The 12601-nt window shown below is 35.1% G+C and overlaps 2 protein-coding genes across 2 annotated transcripts; one reads left to right on the forward strand and one right to left on the reverse strand.

Moving 5' to 3' along the window:
* Positions 1–3911: 3911 nt before the first annotated feature.
* On the forward strand, positions 3912–4553 carry LOC133867738 (uncharacterized). The gene has a single exon (XM_062304502.1). It carries the CDS (start codon positions 4121–4123, stop codon positions 4439–4441), a length of 321 nt encoding a protein of 106 aa, XP_062160486.1. The 5' UTR covers positions 3912–4120; the 3' UTR covers positions 4442–4553.
* Positions 4554–4786: 233 nt separating this feature from the next.
* Positions 4787–5721, reverse strand: LOC133868787 (BAG family molecular chaperone regulator 5, mitochondrial). Its single transcript, XM_062305799.1, has one exon. The coding sequence runs from the start codon at positions 5659–5661 to the stop codon at positions 4993–4995; it is 669 nt and encodes a 222-aa protein (XP_062161783.1). The 5' UTR covers positions 5662–5721; the 3' UTR covers positions 4787–4992.
* Positions 5722–12601: the final 6880 nt, after the last annotated feature.

Here is a 12601-nt window from a genome sequence, read left to right on the forward strand (position 1 = left end):
CCTGCTGGGTCTGCCGGAAATTGAGGACGAGCGGTGTCGCCAGCATGTGGGGAGACGATCTACTGGGTCTATCGGAAATCGAGGTTTGTTATGAACCTGTCCACTATCGAGCGGTGGTTGTTTTAACCGTCGGCACCCCAGTCCCTCCTTCGGCACAGTTGGCACCCATCCAGACTTCAATCAACAAAAAACCAGAAAGGCACCCACCCAGAAATCTCGTGTCTAAAAATCGGCACCCTCTCTTGTCTTCAGTCGGTAAAAAATCAGCAAGAAAGCCACCAAGAAATCGGCTCCCTCTCGTCTTCTCTCGTCTTCACGTGCACGGCAACCCTCTCGTCTTCAACTCTCGTCTTCACTCAATAATTTGCAAGCATCAAACGATCATCTTCAACCCTCTTGTCTTCACAGTCGGCAAGTTCTCCACGAATCACGACCTTCAACCCTAGAAAATACCAAAAGTTCTCCACAGTCGGCATTGTTTCGAATGGCACTATGGGAATTTTAGAGTGTAAGGAGAGGAGTATTTTTGAGCTTTTAGCCTAAAGAGTCACGTGTCGTGTAGGTGACTCAGTTTTAGTCCACTTAAACGGCACAAACTGACGGATGGGGCCAAAAAATAAGCAAGCAGTAATTTGGGAGGCCAAAATGCAAACTTTGGTTGTTTGGGGGGCCATTCGGAGAAATAGTGGTAATTTGAAGGGCTAAATTGTATTTAACCCCTAAAAAAACTAAACTTCCCCTTAATGATACAATGATTTCATATATGAAAGATTACTACTCATTTCTGGATCTCTCCTTTTAACTTAATTAAAAAAACTAATCTTCCCCTCATCTCAATGACTTTGGTTCCTTAATCGAGTAATGTTTGAACCATATTTTTTATCTTTCTAAAATTGACATAACTTTTAAAATCACCATTAGATTTTGGATGGATCAGTACTATTTTTTATCCAATGATGATTTTAAAAGTTACATTAACTTTGGAATGATAAAAATACGGTCCCTACCATTACTCTTATAAATCTCCCATAAAATCGCTATTGAATTTTGATTAAATAATAATTTTAAAAGCAACATCAATTTTGAAAGGATAAAACAATGGTCCCTAACGTTACTTTTCCAAACCTCCAATTCTATTGGGACCCATTCTCCAATTTTTATTTATTTATTTATTTATTTTTTAAAAAAATCACTTTCCAATATAAAGAATGCAATATATAGTGTTTTAGAAAAATGGATCTTCAAAATAAACGACAGGAAAAATAAAATAAAATAAAATAGGCCTACCTTCAGTCATGTTTATTTAAGCTTGCTCTTAATTGATTGGATGTAAAAAATTCCAGCAATATATAAAATTTCATAAGAAAATTTTAAAGAGAGGACTCTTCTTTCTACGCCAAATTTTGGTTATAATATTGATGGCCCTCAATTTCAATTTCAATTTAATTATTCTTCCCATCAAGGATATATATAACTGATCAATTCTGTTAATACTGTTTTTATTGGAATAAACTACTAAACGGTCTTATATTTTTGTTTTTTAAAATCAAACTAAATCACTTGTGAGATATGAAACAAATTTTAATTTATTTGACAATTAATATTTTACACACGTTGACATGTTGTCAAGCAAAGTAGTAGTTGTACTCTTTTGGTGGTATCGTCCACTGTCTTAGTTTTCTCCGTTAAATAACGGGTGATCTTGTTTGTACGTAAACTCCAACTCCACATTTGATTTTAAATATAATATGCAGATTTAAATTATACAATTCAAACAAATTCCAAAGAATTTTTTATTTTAAACACGAGTATATTGCAATTGACTTTGGTTAGTGAGACAAAAGGTTTGGTTTGTTAATAATTTTTATATTTTTTATAATATATATATATATATATATATATATATATATATATATATATATATATATATATATATATATATATATATATATATATATTTTGATGTTACGTAATGGTAAAAGTAATTTGAAGAGTTTCGTTAGAGTTTTAATTTTTGAGTTACATAATGTGACGTATTTTAAGTAATATTTTGTGACAGTCACTTAAAAAAAAATGCACTTAAAACACGACACATTAGTTGATATAACATTTGTGAAACGAGCAATATTACTCTTTTATTCAATTCCGACTTATTTCTTTTACAACATTTAAGCCAAATCCCCTAGATTTTGTATTGAAAGTGTGGACGGCGACTAAGATCGAGCATATTCCAATGGATTCTCTAATATATTTTTACCTAAAATAGCTAATCAATTTTTTATTTTATTTTAATTTCATTTTATCTAATGACTTTTCAAGTGAACTCTACATTCAATTATTTATTTTTTTTCTATATTGTTTAAATATTTTTATTTTGTTTTTTTTTTCAAACATATATATATATATATATATATATATATATATATATATATATATATATATATATATATATATATACCTTCTCTCTAATTGCCTATTAGCCTACATCAAACATTTTCTTCCATAATGAATATAAAATGCAGTCTCCCTTTTGTCCCTTGTACTGCACATGGAAAAAACACATATAAAATGTTGCGCATGTTCTTATAAAATATTCATCACAGGTTCACAGTAGTTATTCATACGCTGATACACATCTTATTTAAGTCAACAAATGGCCAGCTCGATGACAGTCAGCCGGATCATGGGATGTGACTTGAAAGAGTAAAGTTTGTCGTTCAATTCTTACGTGACTTTTGTATAATTTTAACAATATTTTTTTAAGATCAATTATTAAATATTTAGGGCTCATATGTAGAAAAAACAAATTCAATAATTGATCATAAAAAATAAAAAATAAAAAAATAAAAAAAATAGTTAGAGTTGTATTAAAATTATGTAAGAGTTGTGCGACAATCATTACTCAATTAATATAATGCATTAGAGCATTAAAAGCTTTTCTAAATTTTATTTCCTTCTCTTCACGTAAGAAAACTCTTGAAAAACTACCTGAAAGTTGAATAAGATTTTTTTATTGTTCCTTAAATTAAGGAAATATAAAGGGAAGTAAAAATTGTTCCATTAACATTATCTTAATATAAAAAAACTTTTTATTTCCTCTCTCATTCTTCTGACATTTATTTGAAACAATTTTTAAATGATTTATATTTCATCTCTCTTTCTCTTAGCATTTAATTAAAGAATATTTAAATGGTATATGGAAAGAATAATAGAACTTATTGTGGAGTGCATTTAAATAGAGAAGTATATATTGTTCTAAGCGGTGGTGATAGGGTGAACGATCCCAACTCCCAAGCCTTGGTAAGCTCGATGGTAATAGTGTGATTGATCCTGACTCAATCAGAAGAAGAGGAACGAGATGAATGAAGATCGTACAACGGCCCAAGTTTTTAACGGTAGGTGAGTGAAATTTTTTGTTCGTTTTTAATTCTCCGGCCATTTCAATATTTTTACCAACATTTTCAGTTAATTTTTTGTTAGGGACTCAATTTCTAACTCATGTTGGTTTATGTTTGTGCGAGTTGGTTTCTTTTGATTGCATAATCTACTTGTCTCGAGTAGGTTGATCCCGCATCTTTAAGTTGTTCGGAACATGGGAATTTTGTATCCTCCCTCTCTTAGGATAAGCTAAGACAAAGATTTCTTCTAAACTAGATTGAAGAAAAATACAATGTGTTATTTAATATGTGAGAATTACATAATTTTTTTAATAAAATTTAATCATGATTTGTTAATACTATTAAAAGAACACGAATTTTTTACTGACATTTTTATTAACGGAATTAAATGCCAATTTAAAAGAAAATTTTATCCGAATATGAGCTGGGCGGTGGTCACTGAGCAAGTCATGATGCAGAGAGGGAGAGGTACACGATGAGATAAACTCATGTTGTGCAAACCAAGACGTGGCAGACCATTTAATGAGGTACGTAATTCAATGATAACGTTTCTCTTTACATATTCAATGACCGTTGGATCGTCATCGCATGGTTGCAAGAATTCCCAGATCAGATTGTGATCACATCTCTTACGAGGTCTATAAATTGTATATAAGAAGCTGCAACGAAAAGCATATATATATATAGCAAAAGAAAATATTCAGTTTGAAGAGATCGAAGAGATGGTGGGGTGGAAGCAGAAGCCGCCGCCGAAGTTGGGTCTGGTGTCAATAATGATGCTGCTGATCACGATATGGTCGACGGTGATTTCGCCGGCGCTGGCCTGCGCGCCAAACGGCGGCGAATGCAAAGTCTGCATCGTAGAGCAGTTCAAGTACGGGTGTCCATTGTGTGTACCGGTCATACGCTGCATGGCGCGATGCTTGTGGGGTGGTCGCTCAAGGTCTGTGTGTGTAAAGAGGTGTGATTGCAACGGTGGGAGCCCAAATCTCTCCGATTGCAAGAAATGCCTGTCGCGGTGCAAATGCAGCTGTGCGGCTTAATTAGATGAGTTAATTTCACGCTACTCTCTGGCTTTAGACATATAAAATAAGCATCCCTTAATACCAATATGTAGAAATTAAGTTTTTCTCTCTGATATTTCCAATTTCCTTTTCGTCCTAGTATTTTAATTTGAATGTCTCTTTTAGAGACTGAAATTTGCTTTCTTATTATTCCTCGTAAGAAGAGAGACTGATTCGAACTAGTGATATTCGCTTTATGAAGCGTCATCTTCAATCAATTTAACTACCTCTTATGACAGAAATTTGATTTGTTAATTTCACAACTATCACATCATCAATATTGATATGGCAATCTCAGAAAATATATATATATATAAATCTCAACCAGCTTGTTGGATGATTATTGGATAAAAGTTTGGTTTCTCCCATGAGAAATAATGTCGTATTTTTCAGGGTTGTTCTTTTACCAAGGGTTTAGTATTAATAATTATTTTCATCCAAGACCAAGAGCATCCACAAGAACACAAATTGGAGACATATTATATATATATATATATATGGTAAGCTAGCTGTACCCATACCACACAGGATCAGGGCTCACGAAGAAACCTCTGCAAGCACCGAAACCCCAAATGCTGAGCACAAAACCTCTCCATCTCGTCACCCCCTCGTTCCCTACAAACCTCCTCCTCCATCTCCGCAACGACGTCGTCCCAACTCCTCATAAACCCATCATAATATCCATAACCCCACTGTGTATGGTTAGTGAAACAACAATCATCACCCACCTTGGCCTCGGAAATCGCGTCCAATATCTCCTGCAACGCCACGATCCGACGGCTGACCTTCCTCCTCGCCTCCCTCACCGCTGGATCAACCCCGGGCACCGAGTCCAGCCTCAGCAGCAAACCCATCAGGGCCTCGTTCATCCTCAGCTTCTCGCGGTCGTTGCTCCGAACGGCATCCACCGTTTCCTGCCTTTGGATTAGGCGTTGCAGTTGGTCGGCCTCGGAGTTGACGGCTGAGATTTTTTTGTACAGGCTGCGGACTATGTGGGCCCGGTAGGCGGACTGGATTTTGGTGGCGGCGTTGGGTTTGGGGAGATGGACGGTGATGGGGATTTGGGCCGTTTCGGAGGACTGGATGGGAATTTCGGTGGAATTGGGATGTGGTGGAGGGGTAGAGTTGTCATTATGGAGAGTGTAGGTGACAGTGGTGGAAGAGGAAGAGAAGAAGCTGGCTTTGCGAGAGTGTTTCATGGCTGAGTGCTTTGCCAGAAAGGGACAGTGATTGAAGGGTGTGGCCGACAATTCTATAAATAAATAAAATATACATAATAATTAATATTCAAATGATTTCCTTCTAGTACTGTAGGTGTAGGCTGTAGGATGCTTCTTGAATGGTCTTGGCGCCTTAATACGAGCCGTTTTGATACGGGACCCACGGCTCTGCTTTTTTTAAACGAATGGGCTTCCTTGATCCTTCATTCCTTCGTGTTTGAAAACATTATTATTATGGCATTTGAAATCTGAAACGGGTTGTTCACGCATTTCCATGTGTCCAATGGATTTTGAATCCGGTGCGTCCGTTACATTTTTGTAACGGTTATATTAGTTAATGGCTGCCTTAATAGTTTGATGGGCCCTTTTATCTTGGGCCTTATTAGTTTAATGGCCTTTAGGTAGGTCTATATAAACAAGACTAGGTAAATGTTTTAGGCATGAAAATTGGTATTCAGTCTTTAGCTGAAAATGGAGGGGGAGTACCTCGAATCACTCATGGAGGTTTTAGGTATCCTCGAATTTGCCTATTATCAGTGTTAATTCCATTTTAATTTCTTCTTCCATTTCTCTATTTCTCTCCATTTCTACTCTAAATTCCCATTAAACCAGAAAACTTGTTACAATTTTTGAGAAATCATCCTTTTTTAAGTGCAAGTAAAAATTATTATTTGACGTAAAATTTAATTGTGATTTATTTAAAATTTAATAATAATTTTTACTGTTATGTTAAAAAGTATAAAAATAAAACATATTTAACATTTTTTATTATTTTTTCATTGTCGCAACTTGGGTTACAAATGAGTGATTTGGCTATCTTAATGGCTAGTTTGGAGGGATTGAACCATCCCTTTAAGTGAATTTGGCCAACCTAACAATCATTCAAGCCTTTTTTCTTTTTCTTTTTTTAAAAAATAAATTGCTGGGGTAATTAGAACATTCTTATTAGATTACCCAAAGCTTATTTTGACTAGTATTGCAGTAAAAATAGGGGAAAAAAAAAAAAAAAAAATAGCCTCATCCACTAGCCATTTTAACTAGAAAAATGGATAATTCGTAGTAGGGGTGTATAAGCGGTTATAACTGGCGGTTATTGGCTAAAACTGCTAACCGCCTAGCGGTTATTTTATTTTACCAACCGCAACCGCTAAACGCCTAGGCGGAGGCGGTTATTTTTATAACCGCCGGTTAGCGGTTATAACCGGCTGTTTAAAACCTCTTTTGAATTCCGGTTTTAGGCCGGGTTTAGACCGGTTTTAGGCTAGGTTTACACCAGTTTTGGGCCGGTTTTTGTACATATTTTAATTTTTTCAAAAAAAAAAATTAATACTTTTTGGGCCTTTTGTCCTTTGGTACAAAATTAACAAATCTAAATACAAAATTACAAATCCAAAACACAAACATAACCAAATCCAAATCTAATTTTTCAAATCCAAATAACCAAATTCAAAACCAAACAAATCCAAATAACTAAATACTCAAAGACATTACAAATCCAAAATAACCAAATTCAAAACCAAAAAATTACAAAATTTTGGTTTTTTATTTTTATTTTATTTTAATATATATATATTAGCGGTTAGCGGTTATTTATAACCGTTTTTAAAACCCTATAACCGCTAACCGCCTCCGCCTAGGCGGTTAGCGGTTATTTATAACCGCTTTTAAAAGCGGTTAGCGGTTTTAAAGCGGTTATAACCGCTCCGTTTGAACACCCCTAGTTCGTACAGTGTTTAACAACTCAACAATGACTAAAAAAATAAAAAACTGAACAATACATTGAAAAAAATAATAAAAAAAAAATCAATATGATTCTCTTTTCTCTTTGAGAATAGTAAAAGTGGATAAATAAAAAAATATTTTAAATGAAATAAAGAAAGTGGATGAATCCGGCTTGTGTACTGTAGTTAAAACTATAGCACACATGCCGTTAAAAAATTGAAGGGCTTAGATTTAACTAAATAGTTGAAGGGTTCATATCTGATTCAGAATTTTCATGAAGCTCTTTTTTCATCCATCACTTTATTCTCGTTTTTTTTCCTCTGTAAAACCTCTCTCTCTTCCATCCATATTTTCCTCGCCAGTAAAGCCCAGCCAAACAAACTAAGCAAAAAAAGATTGGATTTTGCAAAAGAATCACGATATGGTTATGGGATTTTGTAGAAAAACGGGCTTAAAAGCCCAATTGGGTATTAGTTCAATTCAGTTAATGTTTTTTCTGGTGCGTGTTCTTGCTCTGTTCCTAGTTTTCCATTTATCTTCGAGCTATTCTCTCATTATTTTTAACTTCCCAAGAGCGATTTTTATTTTATTTTTTTTGCATCGAGATCATTGCCATTCTTAGTCGTAATCTTGTCAACTTGCTCAAATGGCAAGGCCATGGCATTATCTTATGCAAAAGCTCTTACACTTGCTACTGTTTATGTCATTCTTGTCAAATCTTTGAATGAAGATAAGGGATGCTCTCTCTTGAGTTCTGATGGATGAGAGAGAGAGAGAGAGAAAGTGATGGATGGAAGAGAGCTTGATGAATTAAAACAATGGGACAGATCTGAGCCCTTAAATTATTTAGTTAAATCTAAGCCCTCCAAGTTTTTTATAGCAAGTGAACTACAGCACACAAGCCGAATCTAAAGTGAATAACTCAAAGCCTTCACATTTAGTTCAGCAAATATCTAACTAAAAGAACACATATTTTTTTTTTTGGTTAAATACTTTATTGGTACTTGAGTTTTACGTATTTTTAAATTTAGTACCTCAATTTTGTTTTGTATCATAGGTGGTACCTGAATTAGGGGTTAAAACCCATTTGGTACCTCTGTTAGATTTTTCGTCCAAATTTGAACGTCTCGCCACGTGTCAACCGCTGAGGTTGACATGTGGCACTATATAAAAAATAAAAAATAAAAATATTTAAAAAACAATTAAAAAAAAATTGAAAAAATAAATAAATAAAAAGAAGAGGGGTGGCTCAGCCACCCCCCTTGGCCACCATGGGGTGGCAAAAAGAAAAAAGAAAAAGAAGAGGGGCGGCTCCCCTTGGCCACCATGGGGGTGGCCGATGACCCCCTTGGCCGGTCTGGGGTGGCCGAACCACCCCCCACATGGCAGAAAATATATATATATATGCAAACCCTCAATTTTTTTTTTTGAAGGGTTTTGACCTTTGGGGGTAGCTGAACCACCCCCTAGGGCCACGGGCCTGCTTCGGCCACCCTTAGACCGACCGGCATGGGGGTGGCCGAACCACCCCCGTGGCCCTAGGGGGTGGTTCAACCACTCCAAGGGCAAGCCCTTAAATTTTTATGGTTTTTGGTCATTGGGGGTCAATGGCCAAAACCCATAATTTATTTATTTATTTATTTTATTTATTATTTTTTTTTTCTACCATTGGGTGGCCAAACCACCCCAGACAGGCTAAGAAGGTGGCTGAGCCACCCTTCTTATTTTTTCTTTTCTTTTCTTTTTTTTTTTTAAAAAAAATTATTTTAAAAAAATTTTTATTTTTATTTTTTATATAGTGCCACATGTCAACCTCAGCGGTTGACATGTGGCGAGGCGTTAAAATTTGAATGGAAAATCTAACAGAGGTACCAAATGTGTTTTTACCCCTAATTCAGGTACCACCTATGATACAAAACAAAACTGAGGTACTAAATTTAAAAATACGTAAAACTCAGGTACCAATAGGATATTTAACCTTTTTTTTAATTACTCACTTTTTTAAAGTACATATATCCTGCTCAATATTTTAGCTATCAACTTTCACTATTCCATTAAAAATATTCTTTATTTATTTATTTTAACTATTCCCAAATATGAGAGATAATCATATTGATTTTTTTTTTTTATTAATTTAACTTATGCATTGCTGAGTTATACTGCTCAACAAATTTGCTAAGCATGATAGTAACTAGTTAAATCCTTAGCTATCTTAGCATCGGATGTGAGGATTTTTTTGGTATTTTTGCTACAGGGCTAGTGAAAATATATTTTTTAAAAAACTATTTTGGCTAGCTCAATGTGAGTGCTCTAAAATAAATAATGAAATATAAGTACTTTGAAAACGATAATAATAATAATTATTATTTTTATTTTTATTTTTTTAAAAAGAGACGATTCTTTAGCTAAAATTTGCAATACCGAATGGATCCAAATCCAATTTTGTTCACTTAGAGCATCAGTATCGAAATGGCTATTTCAAATGTTTCACCAAATAATAGAGAAATATCTCAAAATCCCTCTTGTATCGAGCTCTTCATAGTTTCTCCAAAACAATACTTGTCAGAAACTCTCTCCAAATCTGTCGCCAATCTATTCTCACGCCATTCATTTTATATCATTTTATTCCATTTCTCCCGCTTCTTTCACTTTCCTCCCGCCTTCCACTTTCTGTGCATTTCTCTTTGGCACTGTGCGATTTCTTTACTGAGAATGCAATTTCTTCTTCGGTGCTGTGCAATTTCAACGGAGACTCGAGCTTGCCCCTTCATCGGAGGTTCCTCATCGCACGTTCCAGCTCCGTCGTTGCTTCGGTACTGCTCTCTCTCTCTCTCTCTCTCCCTCTCTCTCTTTGTTGCTTGGGTGCTTGGGGTTTTGTTCAAAGGGGTATGGGGTTTTCTTTTTATCCCCATTTGCAGCTTGATTCATTTAATTTTTGGATTTGATATGTTTTAAAATCTCTGGGGTTTGACAATCTAGAGCCATCATTGTTTGTGTCTTATGAGTTTGTTGATGTTTCTTTGTATGGGTTTCTTAGATTAAGTTTTATTCGTTTGCTTTGAGTTGCCTCTGCTTTAAGTTTTATTTCCTGAATCTGAAATTTCAGCACATATACATTTCCTGTTAAAATATTGAGTGCCCATATCTAACTGAGACTTTTTTAACTCAATCTGTGTCATTTGAGTCTCACAACACAGCAAGTCATTTTTGTTATGCACGAAGCTCTTAGGCAAACTAAGAAAACCCAAATATTAGAGAGAGAGAGAGAGAGAGAGAGAGAACAGTTTGGGTATTGAAAGATGTTTTAAAATTGAAAGGGAGTTTTGGGTCTGACGAGTGAGATGATAATAGCTTGGGTGGTGGAGTGGTTGAGTGATAGCATTTCCAAGAGAAAATGGTGCTAGATTCTCCGCTTGTAATGAATTTAAAACTGGGTTTTGTTTGATAGTAGAAATTGAGTTCAACAAATTGATAGTCTCCCTGTCTGTGATGTTGTTGGTTGTTGTCGAAGCAGCGGATTGTCAAGGCTCTGTTCATACCATTTCAACCATAACATGAGTATAGTAATCCACAAGCAAAACCCACTTGTATAATATGATCCCTGTTTTTTAGATGTATTTGGTTGGTATTATCCTCTTCGTTGATGGGTCAACATCCATTTCCTATCATCTCCTAATACCATGCCCCGCCACTGATTCATTTCCATTAATAGAAAATTTGTTTGTCCCTCTACACTTGAGTTGCAGTTTTCATGGCAAACTGATTTCATTTTTGTTTCTTGTTAAGCTCTTAAATTCCTGCATTTGTTGTGGTTTTGCTTGTTTAGCTCATTAGAAAACTTTTGACTAATCTTCTAACTTGCATCCTCATTTATTTTACTAGCTTGTATTAATAATAATAAAAGGCACAGAAAGACTTTTGCTGATCACTTTGACTGCCTCTTGTTACGGGGACACTTGCTGATTTTGTATTTTACTTTGTCAGTTGTGCCTTGAAAGTCCTATTATTGGACTGAACGAGAATCACTTTCTTTGTGATTCGGGGTGTTGTTTCTTGTTCTGGCGAGTTTTTCGTTTGATAAGCATTACTTGGATTTCTTTTGTTGCTGCTCGCCTACTCGGTTTATGGTTGTTACATTGTTACTGAGTTGATGTATAATGTTATATGGCTAGGAGTTGTTTGAAGAGTTAGAAGTACTTATCCATATAATGTTTTGGCTGTTATTTGTGGTATTTGAAGTCTATGTGTTCCAGCTTTGTAATATATTATTGAACAACGGCTCAGACTTTTCTATGCATATGGGTGGGAGTCCTTTCCATAAATGGTTAACTGAGCTGGTCTCTTTCAAATTTATCCGTCAATATATGTATTTTCTGCTTGGATATAATGTTTTAACTAAATTTTGGTGTATGGTTTGGATTAGGGGGCCAATTAGTGATTGATTCATAAACTCCTCAATCTGGTTATTACACCAATCTTATAACTGAAGATGATCTTGGGTTTGAAAGCACAAATGAAATTAGTGAACAGCAACAGGCTTCGCCCGAAGTTGAGGTTGAACCTATTATTAAGAAATCGTGCCGGGGTAGCAACTTCACCATTATCGATGACAATTTGCTTGTGGAGGCGTGGCTTTATGTTTCCATGGATGCCGTTCAAGGAAATCAACAAAAACATAAGATTTATTGGAAAAGAATTTGTAACTACTTTAACGAGCACAAGACACATGGAGCCAACCGTAATCAGACATCTCTAATGAATCGATGGTCAACGATTCAACTTGCAGTAAATAAGTTTTGTGGCTTCTTAGCCCAAATTGAAAAGAGGTTACAAAGTGGCTTGACTGAGCAAGACAAGGTACGTTCTAATTATAGTCTTGAGTGTGTTAAGTAGTTGATACGTTGTGCACTTATGACACATATACTGACACATTATCATGTTTGGGGTGCCTATTGAAGAGATTCTAATTATGTTGTATTTGCTAATAAATTTCAGATTGGCCAGGCAAGACTAATGTATTTAGATATTCAAAAATCACCATTTCACTTTGAACATGCTTGGCTTATTTTGAGATTTCATCCAAAATGGGCGGCTCATATGGACAATGTAAAACTGAAGAAAAAACCAGCTGTGATAAATCTAGGTGATGAGGAAGCTTCTCCCAAAGGTTTTGAAGATATCGAGCGACCATTAGGCC

This window comes from Alnus glutinosa, chromosome 5 (genome assembly GCF_958979055.1).
Source record: "Alnus glutinosa chromosome 5, dhAlnGlut1.1, whole genome shotgun sequence".
Taxonomy (NCBI): domain Eukaryota; kingdom Viridiplantae; phylum Streptophyta; class Magnoliopsida; order Fagales; family Betulaceae; genus Alnus; species Alnus glutinosa.